Source organism: Syzygium oleosum, unplaced genomic scaffold (genome assembly GCF_021117445.2).
Source record: "Syzygium oleosum isolate NSW1041296 unplaced genomic scaffold, Sole_v2.1 Sole_v2.62, whole genome shotgun sequence".
NCBI classification, from domain to species: domain Eukaryota; kingdom Viridiplantae; phylum Streptophyta; class Magnoliopsida; order Myrtales; family Myrtaceae; genus Syzygium; species Syzygium oleosum.
Genome location: NW_026607546.1, coordinates 639,211 through 652,464, shown reverse-complemented (window position 1 = coordinate 652,464; position 13,254 = coordinate 639,211). Strand labels below are relative to the sequence as shown.

The following is a 13,254-nucleotide window of genomic DNA, read 5'->3' as shown; positions in this document are numbered from 1 at the left end:
TAAATGAGTTTGTTAGATCCAATCATGCAGAAACTGTTGGAATCATGCTCAGAAAATCATTTCGAATTCTCCCAAAAATTTTCTCATCCTTTGTGGAAAAATCCAGAATTCTATGTTCTACTCCCCTTCAAGAAAAATGAGGATATAAATCCTACTAAGGCAAGTCACTCGGGAATGAATCCAAAGCATTTGGCTCTTGCTCAAAAAGAATGCTCAAAATTGTTACAACAAGGCCTTATTGAAACTTCAAATTCTCAATGGGCTTGTGAAGCTTTCTATGTCAATAAACGTGCTGAGCAAAATCGAGAAAAAATGAGATTGGTTATAAATTACCAGCCTCTTATTCTTTTCCTCCAAGATGACAAATTTCCTTTTTGCGGGAATCACTAAAGCCCATATTTATTCAAAGTTTGATCTTAAAGTTGGATTTTGGCAATTGGGCATTCATCCTGCTGATAGACCAAAAACGGAATTCTGTATCCCCAACCAACACTTTCAATGGCGAGTTCTTCCATTTGGTCTCAAGGTTGCTCCTTCCTTATTCCAAAAGGCTATGTGTCGCATATTCCAGCCGATCTTGTCCAGTGCAACTGTCTATATTGACGACATATTGCTCTACAGCCCAAACGAAGAATCTCACTATCGACTTCTTGAGCAATTTGTAGAAATTATGAAGAAATATGGCATCATGCTTTCTCAAAAAAAGATGACGATTGCCCAAACATAAGTTGAATTCCTCGGCATGCACCTTAACAAAGGTACATATTATCCAAGACCGCACATCGCCAGGAAATTACTAAAATTTCCTAAAAAGAATTTTACAACCCAGCAAGTTCAACAATTTCTCAGGATAATCAATTATCTTAGAGATTTTATCCCGAATATTGCAAGGTTGTTAATTCATTTGCAACTGATGTTAAAAAAGCACCCAGTGCCATGGGGAAAGACATAAACCAAAGTAGTTGCGGAACTCAAAGAAATTATGCAAGATCTTCCCCCTCTGCAAATCCCATCCACAGGGAAGAGAATTTTACAGACTGATGCCAATGATGAATATTGGGCGACCATATTGTTCGAAGAACTTCATGGTAAGCGACATCTTTGCGCTTACAAAAGTGGCAAGTTTTCTCAAGTAGAAATGCATTATCATTCTACCTTCAAGGAAATTTTGGCAGTAAAGAATGGAATAAAAATGTTCGAATTCCATCTTATTGGCCACCATTTTCTAGTAGAACTGGATATGACTTCTTTTCCCCAAATGACCAAATTCAAGTAGAAGCAGATCCCTCATCCTCAGCTACTCAAATGAGCTGAATGGTTTTCGAAATACTCCTTCGAAACCAAATACATTGCAGGAAAGAAGAATGTGCTTGCAGATTTTCTCTCTAGACCAAAAGCATCAGCAGAAATCAACATATATATTCTCAGGCATTCCTTCCCATTCCGGCCAGACAAGTACAAGATTGAACGGTTCCGAGATTGGCCAAGCCTGGAATATCCTCAAGAAATAATTGAGTAAATTCAAAAAGATAAGCTCACTGAAAATCTTGACAACCTCATGTGGCAATGCCACATAGACCTTTTTCGCCACCATGGAGGATCTATTCTTGACTCTTCTGGATTACACTCGAGATACCCCTTCATTCACCCATTACTTTGGAGAAAAATTGATTTTATTGACAAACTTAAATGGTTATTATGGTATCTAACCAACAAGTACTTAATAGCTATTGAGTTTCCCACCATAAAATTTCTTCTCCAATTAACCAACTTGCTCATAGCTGATTACATTGGGCTCGATGAACACGAGAAAAACCTTTTAACTGTGCTCAAATGGTTTTACCCTCCTGTTTATTGGAAATGACTCTTTCTCGAAGAATTGAAAAAAGTCTGAGATGATCCGGAAACACACACTATTGTACTCCTCCACCGTCCTTGGACGTTTGTGCACAATAATGGTACCATTTCCGATACTCCTGCCTCAGTAGGTATTACTATCTACAAGCCCCAGTCACAACTACAAGTTGTACGTGTCTATAAATCGTTCCCCAGTCGCATTGATTCTGTTGAATATAATTACAGGGAACTTTAGAGGATCCTATGCCAAAAAAATCGTATTATCCCAGAAGAAGCATGGGATTACTTCACACCCGTTTCATGGGATCACGAAGGATCTTCATCAGTAACAAGACAAGCACTCAGTGAATACGAGCATGAACAGGCACAAGCACAGTTCGGATTATCACAAGATCACGAAATGTCAGACATAGGAGATCCAGCACAGTCATCTAAAGATCCAGTACAATCATCTCAGGATCCATGGGGTGGACCACTCTCTCAAGACCCCTATGACTATGGACCATTGTCTTTATCCGTTGGACTTGATGCCAGCTCTGCCTCTCACTACTCACAAACTAGGAAATTGGCCCCACCCGGCTTTGCCTCAAATATCTTACCTCGAACAAAATCCACAACCAAACCTTGGCATCGAATGTGGAATGAACTCCTGTTACCACAAAACACTCCAAATACGCTCTTCCGGACCTTTCGACACATGCATCCTCTTCCTCGAACCCAACGCCAGTCATCACTGAAGATAATTTCGAACACATTTTGACACAGAGACAGATAGCAGAATATGAATGTGCAAATAGTTCAGACAGCTCGGATTATGACATAACTCTGGATGGAGATAAGCTTATACTATTCCACCTAACCAGCACTATTTGTTCTAGCATATCATAGCCGGGTCCTGTTTCACCTATGAATGGGCTTTAAGTGTTCTATGAGTGTGTTGTAGGTGTGCCCAATAATGTACTTAGTTTTAGGTGAGTTTTGTTTTATGTGGACAGAAGTCCAATAATATACCCCGTTCTAAGTGTGTTTTGTCTTACTTGGACCTTCGTCCACCATGTATTCCCCAATGCCTATATAAGGCCATGTAATCCTTCGGTTTGGAATAAGAGAGAAAGTTGTGAAATTTCAGAGTTCTCACTTTTCATGCCTCTCTAAAAATCCTTTTCTTCAAAGCTTGCATGATCCTCTAAGAAATGCAGCTCGACCAGTTAGGCATAACATCATCCTAGTCACTCTGAGCGTCTCTATGCTCTAAGCTAAATCTCCATGTAGTTTTACAGCTAAAAGGCAGTCCTTGAAGGACTTGAACAAGAGGTTTGCCCGTGTGGGATAGCATACCTGCTGTAAACTGACCTTGTTTTTCCTGGCTCTCAGCATAGGACTAAATTAGCACAATTGAAAGGTTTATGACTAATTGGCCGTCATACAATAGTTTTAGGACATATGGACAACTTTCCCAACTAATGTATATAACACATTAACCCACTATTAATCACATTAATCTAAAGATATTACTGAAAAAATGAAAGAAAAAGTTTAAATTGAATGCAATTTATTAAAGAGTTGAAAATAAGTAATAGTATATCTATTGTCATGCAAGATATGAATATTGCAGTTCCACGTATAAGCACGAATAACTTGGCTTCAATTATTTCATAGGAAATGAATAATTTCGAAAATATTTTTTTAAAAAATGATCACTTGTATTATTTATAAAAATGAATGAATAAAAAATATTCTCATTATTTACAAAAATATTTAGACATAAATTGTCGTCGTTAATGAAAAAATTTTCATTGACTAATCATATTAAGCGATATAAATAATTATTTAAAAAAATATTATCTAAATTATTTATTTTTTGCAAAATAAAAGCAGCTTTTCTTAAAAGAAAGGTATCATACGATGTTCCAAATCTTTGGACACTTGGCATGTTTTCACACAGAAGCAACTACAAAATCTCCTCCCTCCCACACCAGTTTCACCTACCCCTACCTTTCTCCCTACGCATTTTGGCTGAGATGTCAACCTTAACCCTTCACTTACTCTCCTCCATCGTCCTCGTCTCTCTCCTGTATAAAAACTGCTGATCAATCAACTTCTCCTCAATCAGCGCTCAGACTAGGCAAATGGGCAGTATCGATGTGGAGAGGAAGACCACCGGCTGGGCTGCCGGAGACCCTTCCGGGGCTCTCACATCTTACACTTATGATCTCAGGCAGAGTTTCGAAGTTTTCGTCCGGCCTTTCTTTGTTCTTTGGGCACTTGGAAGTGAGAGCTGTGAGCTGAGACGCTAATGGATCGGATTTGCTGTCGTTTGCCTGTGTTTAATTGCAGGAGCACAGGTCCTGAGGATGCTTACATCAGGGTGCTCTGTTGTGGGATTTGCCACAGTGACCTTCACCAGATGAAGAATGACCTTGGCATGTCTCACTACCCCATGGTCCCAGGGTAATTACATCACATCTTTGTTGCTCTCTCTCTCTCTTGCTTGCACTGATTAAACTACAGTGTACACATGTTCTCCATCAATGTTTGGTTCACCTGTTTGTAGCCATGAGGTTGTAGGGGACGTGCTGGAGGTGGGATCGGAGGTGACCGGCCTGAGAGCCGGGGACCGGGTCGGGGTCGGGGTGCTCGTGGGGTGTTGCCGGAACTGCACGCCGTGCAAATCCGACATCGAGCAATACTGCAGCAAGAAGATCTGGTCTTACAATGATGTTTACACTGATGGGAAGCCAACCCAAGGTGGCTTTGCCGGTGAGATGGTCGTTCATCAGAAGTAAGTGCGTCTGCTTCCCTAGAAAAAGGAGGAAACTATTGCCTTGTCTTCCACTAGCAAAAAGTAGCCCAAATGTGCCTGGAAAAAAGGGAAAGAATTAATAAACGAAGTGAAAATCTAATTTGGCTTATTGGATGTCCGCCATTATTTTTCATAAACAAAAAGGCATTTTTTTTTTGTATTAGCTTCCTAATTTGAATACAATTTAACTTCTGGAATATTACACAAAGAATATTCAAGTTCACGTATGAACGATTTTGTGTTACGAAAATATTAGGTGTTTTTCCAAATTAAGGAAAGTTAAAATGTCTGAGCTGCAAGATCTTAAAAAGTTAAAAAATTAAAAGAGAGTTTATCTTGGACACAATTAATTATCTTATCCGATGATGTTTAGCAATCGAAAGGACAGGTAGGATGCTCGTTTTTAGAATTATATGGCTATTGTTCGACACATACTAGCCAGGGACATGAGGCTGAAATTGACCTTTGATTTGTTTTATTGTATAGAGAGGTTCTTAATTTCTTCCCTACATATGATAAGAGTCCGTAACGGGAAAGCATCAAGACTAAATTTACAAGTTATGTGGTGGACAGAATCAATGACAATACCGGTACTATCCAAGAACTCATATTCTAAGGGCGACAGATACCGCATATTCTTGATATTCGATAATTTTTGAAGCATTTACAAACTTCTGGTCTGCAGAGGATCACAATGGAGAAAACTATGAATCCTTGAATATGTTCTGTACCTTGCAAAGAAAGATCTAACTGGAGCTGCTTCTTTTGTGCCCTTAGGCTTTTTGCTTGAATGACTAATGACTATGTATGGAATAGAGTCATTGGACCAATATGACTATGAAGAACCAAATTTAGAACACGCTGAAGGAACAATTCAGCCTCAACCTTTTGTATCTTGTATCGGTAAATTAGTGGAGAGTCAATGTGATCGACGTTCGGGTTCTTAATTCAGGTTCCTAGTGAAAATACCGGACGGGATGACCTCAGAGCAGGCGGCACCGCTGCTCTGCGCAGGGGTCACGGTGTACAGTCCGCTGAACCACTTTGGGCTGAAGCAGAGCGGCATGAGAGGAGGAATACTGGGGCTGGGTGGGGTCGGGCACATGGGGGTGAAGATTGCCAAGGCCATGGGACACCACGTGACCGTGATAAGCTCATCAGACCGGAAGAGAGAGGAGGCGTTGGACCATCTGGGCGCCGACGCGTACTTGGTGAGCTCGGACGAGACCGGGATGAAGGAGGCTGCTGATTCACTGGACTATATCATTGACACGGTGCCTGTGTTTCACCCTCTTGAGCCTTACCTCTCTCTGTTGAAGCTTGATGGCAAGCTGATCTTGCTCGGTGTGATCAACACTCCTCTCCAGTTTCTCACCCCTGTGGTCATGATTGGTATGATAAAACTATACTCTCTCTCTCTCTCTCACCCACCAAGTCGATGAAGTCTAAAATAAATCGAATCTTATGCAATTTTTTTTAAAGTAATTTAACATTCTCCCTAACACACAAGGGTTTCGGTTTCCTGGTCACAGGGAGGAAGGTGATCACGGGGAGTTTCATAGGGAGCATGAAGGAGACCAAGGAGATGCTCGACTTCTGCGAGGAAAAGGGCATAAGCTCCCAAATCGAAGTGATCAAGATGGATTACATCAACACCGCGTTCGAGAGGCTCGAGAAGAACGACGTGAGGTATAGGTTCGTCGTGGATGTCGCCGGAAGCAAGCTCGATTGAGCATGATGAAAGCGAAGTTAGAGCTTGACGATGCTGGTGAATGTGGATCATCACAAGACCCACAAGCCACCAAACGAAAGCTGAAACTTCCGGAAAAGACAACCACTTAGGTTAGCTGTCTTCCGATAAAAGGAGAGAGGGAGAAGCTACAACTTGAATGGAAGGGGACTTATCTTTCATGTGATTTGAAGTGTTGGGGCAAGTCTTGCAAATGTGGCAGATAATGGGGATTTCAAGGTCTTGTGTGGGGTCTTGAAAACGATGAATACCTAACATATGGTGTGTAAAAGTCAACTCTTTCTTTACTTTTCTTAGGATTTCATGTGTTGGACTTTGGAGTGTGGATTGGGGTGACTTATCAAAATATCTTATCGCAATTATATCAATTCAGTCTTAAATTTCTTATTCTTTTTCAATTAAGATCTAAATCTTCTGCATTTATACCAATTTAGTCCATCTGACAAATTTTACCCGGAAAATATTGAATTGGACACCGGTTATGTTACGTGGCACGACCGGTGCTAACGTGGATAATTTTTAATAATATTTTAATATTTTTTTGAAATTTTTATTATTATTTTTTCTTTTATTTTTCTTTCTTTTTTTTTCTTACCTTTTTCCTCTAGCCAGTCGTCGGCGACCAGCCAGAGGCGACCTCGTTGGCTTCTGACAAAGCTTGCCCCCACCGTCCACTAACGAGGGCGAGCCTCGCCCGCATGATCCCCTCGTTCGTCTCCCTCTCTTCCCATCTCCTCCGACCCATCACTACCAAGTGTTCTCTGTTTGCGTTTGTCGTGGCCGCTAAGGTTGCATAAGAACTTATCGACCTTAGATCTAGGTTGCTGCCATGTCTACCACCTTGATTTGAGGTCACAAACCTCGAATTTTAGGTCTCGAAAGCCATGAATGACCTTGACCCGAGCTTGTCGGCCACCATTGCAGCGACCTCGACCTAGGTTTGTGGATAGCCTTCGGTGAGGCTCACCAGGGGTGGGCGAGGCTTGCCTCGTTAGTGGCTGGCGGGGGCGACCTTTGCTAGAGGCCGGCGAGGTCCTCGCAGGCCCTCGCCTCTGGCCGGTCACCGAGGTCCAACGACTAGCTAGAGAAAGAAGGGAAGAAAAAAATAAGAAAGAGAAAGAAAAGAAAAAAGAAAAAAATAAATATATTTTTGAAAAAAATATCATTAAAAATTGTGCACGTGAGTGCCGGCTATGCCACGCAGGACAGCCAGCCTCCGTGTCAACATTTTCTCACCAAAATTAGCCGGATGGACTGAATTGGCATAAATACAAAAGTTTAGGACTCAATTGGCAAAAAAATTTTGGGACTGAATTGACATAATTATAATATATTTAGGACATTTTTGGTAATTTTCCCAGTGGACTATGATGATCTATTCTCTTTGTGGGAGTGGAAGACTATGACATTACTTTGTTGATTTGTATGAATTGCCATCACGTAAACCATAAATTATTCATTTTTTCGAGAATTTAGGATGATGAAACAAATGGGAAAATTACTCAATTAGTCCTAAATCTATTGCATGAATACTAATCCAATCATAAACTTTTCGGTTTTATCAATTTAATCCTAAACTTTTATGCGAAATTTCAATTTAGTCTTTCCGGTCAATTTTCGCCGAAAATCGCTGACGCAGCAGTCTAGTACTTAATAAGTCACGGGCCGAGATTTGATCATAACTCATCGAAATTATTTTTGCAAAGTAAAGGATGAAAAAATAGATAAATCAAAAAAGATAAAATTCATTTTCGGAGTTCTAATTATCTCAATTTCAAGTTTGCCAAATGCCAATCTTTTGATTTATATAATATGCCCCTTTTCTTTTCCCACCATTCTCTTTTCCCCAAAGTCAGATATTTGGATGAGTTTTATACCGGTGAACTCAGGAGAATCTCGTCTTACTCCAATGTGAATTTCTCACGACGCCCTTTGTCACTATTTATTTTAACATTTATTTTGTCAAAGAAAAAAATATCTTTGACATTTGATAGAGATTACTATTTTTTTAGTATATATCATGCCTTTGTTCACTTCGATTACTTTTTGTTCCAAGCTTTATTGACATCATGACATTCCAAGTCTTGTATTGATTGGGAGAGATCCTGTTAAGTGATTCATAAGTTAACATACATACTCAAGTAGTTACTTCCTTGTGTGGTTAATTTAAATACTCTCTTTTTTTTGGTTTGGCCATGTGGAATGTACCGAGTTATTTAACATGGTTTGGAGCAGGGCTGTCACGCCCCGAACCCCATCGAGCTCGTGACATCCCGCTCCGGTCGAATTATTGCGACGTCCGAGGAACATCGCCGACCCAATCCCAAACATTAGAAACACATGCGGAAGCGAATATAAAACCCCTGACTATAAAGACGACGATGGGGTAGCTCAACCAGACAGTCAAATAACAACAACATTCATTTATATACAATGCCAAAGCATTATACATACAAACATCATATTATACACGAGCTTAGCAAACAAGCATTCACAACCACTGACATAACAAAAAGGATCAGGTGGCTTGGTTAACCTAGCTTCACTATAGGACGACCTATTCCGTACAACCCCTAAAATACCCTAGGGAAACCTACTGGTCGCCCTCTTCCCTTCTGCTCCTGCGTCTTCTGGCTCAAGCCCCCGGAGGATCATCTGCAGCTCCACTGGGCACCATGGCGGCTCCCCGAACTCCAAAAAGAGAAGGCGGACCTCCCGGGTTTAAGATTGGGGTTCTGAAAGTGGTGGTTACACAACCATGAGATGAATCTCAATAAGTGTACAACCCCAAACCCCACATAGGCTCTCACGTACCGCCAGACGAAACACGCATAACACACAGCAATCAACCATACTAACAAACACATATGATCCTACCTGGGACCCATCATGCACGTTCCTGCACGTTAGATAACAATACAGCCAACATACCACAGTAATACATCACAGTAGCGCGTACGCCCCGATTATAAGGCAAAACCTACTTGAGCACGTCCCATACCATGCTTAGCAGATTTTACCCCATAATCGAACACTACAATACGCGATACAACCACACTCGCACATGAACTCACACCACCACACATCAGCATTCACCATCCTCACACGTCTTGCCAAATCCCACTCATTCTCAACCTTTCCACCACTACCGCGCCCGCGTAAAACGCATCAGGCCAATGGTCTTCTGACCTTGTCAGGCATCGTCACCCCGTCGAGCCGGGCATCATCACCTCGTCAGGGACGGCATCGTCCCGCGTAAACGAACACGCCTCAGGACGGAATCCTACACTCAACTTTCCTTCTACCGCGCCCGCGTAAAACGCATCAGGCCAACGGTCTTCTGACCTCGTCAGGCATCGTCACCCCGTCGGGCCGGGCATCGTCACCTCGTCAGGGACGGCATCGTCCCGCGTAAACGAACACGCCTCATGACGGAACCTTTCCAACCAATCCTACAATCCCGTACCTTCGTTCCACTCATACCACACCTATCACACGGCCACATATACACACGGCCACACACAATCGCACACTTCACATACACTTCACAAATACACATTCTCGCCGCATGAACACCACGCGATCACCCATGCTTGGCACGCGAACTCAATACGCAATCACACCATCACGCCTCATGGCCACACACTCTCGGCACACAATCACGCCACATTCAGCCCAAGACACAATCCAGAATCAACCAACAATCACAAACCATACAATCGCATATACAAACTCCAAAAATTCTAAATTTTGGATATATCATAAAAAAAATTCTTGATCAACATTTCTTATCAAGAACACGAAATCCAGTTCAATCTGTAACCATGCCTTTTTGTCCCTCGAAATCAGACCAAAATCAGTTCGCTCTAACAGACTGTTTTGTCCTCAAAATACATTTCTTTCAACACCCAAATCACCTTGAAAAGCTTTGAAATTTTTATATGTCATAGAAAAGAGAGTCGTCAACAACTTTCGTGAAGGAATTTTATTGAAAATAAATCTGGAAAATTTTATAAAAATTCGACTAGACAAGAAGGTCGGGATGAACAGTGTTCCGGGCGGTTTCAATACGGTCTGAAAATGGGTTTTCGTACGACCCAAATGGCCTCCAAAAATTCCAAATTTAAAATATGTTATACTTCAAGATGTTGGGAGCAACTTTCATGATAAAACTTCCTCAAATTCGGCCTCCAAAATTCTCCACAAAAATAGCAAACCGGACGGGTATAGTAGTCACAAATCCGAAAATCACACCAAATCACACGAATTCAAACCGTAATCGTTCCATATCATCACGGCCCTATCCGAACCTCCCAAACCTCGCATTTTCCATCGCCAAACCAGTCCACAACCACCAAATACTCAGCCCTCATCACAGTCCCAAAACAGCCACTAAATTCACCTAAATCGAGTCCTAAACGTGTCTAACAATACCCGAGGTCCTAGGTAACGTTTGGGAAAGTCACTTACCCTAAAAAGGCGGGACAAACTAGCTGGATGGGTGGTTGGAACAGGCGGAACAGCAGCAGCAGCAGCAGCACCGGCGGTGATGGCGTCCGAACAGCTAAGGAGGAGAAGAACGCGGGAGAGAGAGAAGGAAATGGAGTTGTGGCCGGTGAAGGAGAGAGGAGGAGAGAGAGAGAGAGAGTCGAGAGCTGGTCAAAGGGTCTCTAGCGGGATCCATGTGTCCAAAATCTAGCCCACTTGACCATCTTGCCCCTTGATCCAATGGTTGACACTAATTCTTATCCAATAATTAATGGGCATAATGGTCCTTTAGCTCAATTATTGGGGCTGACCATATTAATATAATTAAAACCTTAATTTAATCCCAAAAATTTGGTTCAAAATTCGGAATACCCCAAATTAGGCCTAGGGGCAATATGGTAATTTTTCAATTTCGGACCGAAATTCCAATTTTCGGCTATAACAACCTCAAATATATGTGGCCATTCAAAAATGGTGGCGGCCTCGCAAAATAGTCACTTACGCCCTCGAAAATCGGCATTGAAGTCTTGAGGGGCAAAATGGTAATTTTTCCGGTCCCGAACCGAAATCCATTTTTTTGCAGAAATGGGTGGCCCCAAGGTTGGCCAAGCCAAAAACGTCATCGGCCGCTCAAAATTGTCACTTTCAAAATTCTCGATTCCCGGGCCCGAATTCCAATAAATGATTAGAATCGAACAATCGCGACTTTAGCTTATCTCTTGCTAACGGGTGGCTCATTAGGATTACGCGCTCTCGACCCGTGACCGACACTAAGTCAAATCACGTTTAAGTTTGCTCGAACCGAGGCGACCTCGATTGTCATGTAATTGTGAGGGTCTGTCGCTAGTTCCCTTCGGATACGATCAATCAATTAGATCGCTCTCTGTTGGCCCAAAACATTCCCTCGTCAATCCTTATGGTCGAAGGTCGAACCAAGGGCGAGTTCTTTGGTCGTGTGAACTCAATCCCATGCTGGCCTTACCCCTAAGGTTAGCATCCCGAGAATACGCGGTTCTGGGTGAGATCTCATTATAAGTGCATTGGCCAAATATTTATTTCATAAATCTCGGGAAAGGATCGAAAATTCAGACTGTTACAGGGGCCCTCTCCAGTACTCCATGGACAGACTAGGCCATACCCGATCTAATGAGGGTAGCGAGTAATCTCTGGGAGACAGTGTTTGTACATGGTACTGCTCTTGATGTGGACATTGGTTCATTAAGTGGCGGAGTAATACGGGCCAACTCTAACGAGATCGTCAATTCTTTAACTAATGGCGTGTGAAAATTAATCTCTGTATGATATATTATTAGGCTTTAATTTGTTGGACATGGGGGCGTGCATAATGATATTATGTTTTCTTTGTGGGAGTGGGAGATCATCGCCCTACTTGGCCGTTGTGTTGCACAAACAAGCAATCAAACACAATAGTAAACAGAACAAGAAAATAAAATCGAATATTGAATTTAAGTAATACCGGATTTCTCTTTGTCTTGATTATAGTGATACAAATTTCTGACACGCTAGGTTGAACCACGTAAATCCTCTTTGTCAAGTTTATTTTTGCATTTATTACTCGATTTGCTGTTTGAATTTGTCTGCGCTTCCACCATCTTGCATAACAAATGATGAGCATCATTGCTAACATGCATGATTGGATCCAAACGTCATTCATCGTGGAGGTTTTTCTTAGAATGTTAAATTTGTTTTTTTTTATCCCAGTCTTAATCATCTTGCAATACTAAACACTTTTGATGAACTATCGAAATGAAAATGCAAGATCCATTAAAATCATTTTAACCGAACCCGGGGCGCCAGCGCATGATATAAACTCGACCTTTGGACATTTAATAAGGTTCTATTACTATTAGGAAATGTGTAAAGGCACAACGTATTGGACAAAATAGCACATCGTATTTTGCAAGAAAAAGGGTTTAATTCAATCGGCCTAGAACGAAATGGGTTTATGCCGGCTCGGCCCAACAAGATCCAAAATATCCAATTATATCTTATCTTGTATCTCTATACAAAAGAGGGTTTTCGAGAGCTAACGACTCACAATAAATTTTGCTTTAATATTTGTTTTCATTTTTATAAAAGAGTGAAGGTAACTCCCATAAATAATTAATTTTTTTCATTTTTTAAGCTAAACCTCTCATTTCACAATAATCTCCCCCACACATTTCAAAAAAAAAAAATTTCACGTGCATGTGGAGTTCATGCACGTGCCATTTGCTTGAAGTGGTTTGGGCCTAAAGGCCCATTTGATTCCTCAAACCTTGGACCGGCCCAACAACTTCCTCGGCTGTGTAACGTCCGTTGCTCTCGTCGTTCCATCATTTTCTCTTCCTTTCTT

At 41.5% G+C, this 13,254-nt stretch overlaps 1 protein-coding gene across 1 annotated transcript; it reads left to right on the top strand.

Moving 5' to 3' along the window:
- Positions 1–3,876: 3,876 nt before the first annotated feature.
- On the top strand, positions 3,877–6,778 carry LOC115690410 (probable cinnamyl alcohol dehydrogenase). The gene is made up of 5 exons (XM_030616740.2): positions 3,877–4,075; positions 4,195–4,308; positions 4,412–4,639; positions 5,613–6,052; positions 6,193–6,778. The coding sequence occupies exons 1-5, from the start codon at positions 3,987–3,989 to the stop codon at positions 6,390–6,392; spliced, it is 1,071 nt and encodes a 356-aa protein (XP_030472600.1). The 5' UTR covers positions 3,877–3,986; the 3' UTR covers positions 6,393–6,778.
- The last annotated feature ends 6,476 nt before the right edge of the window (positions 6,779–13,254 follow it).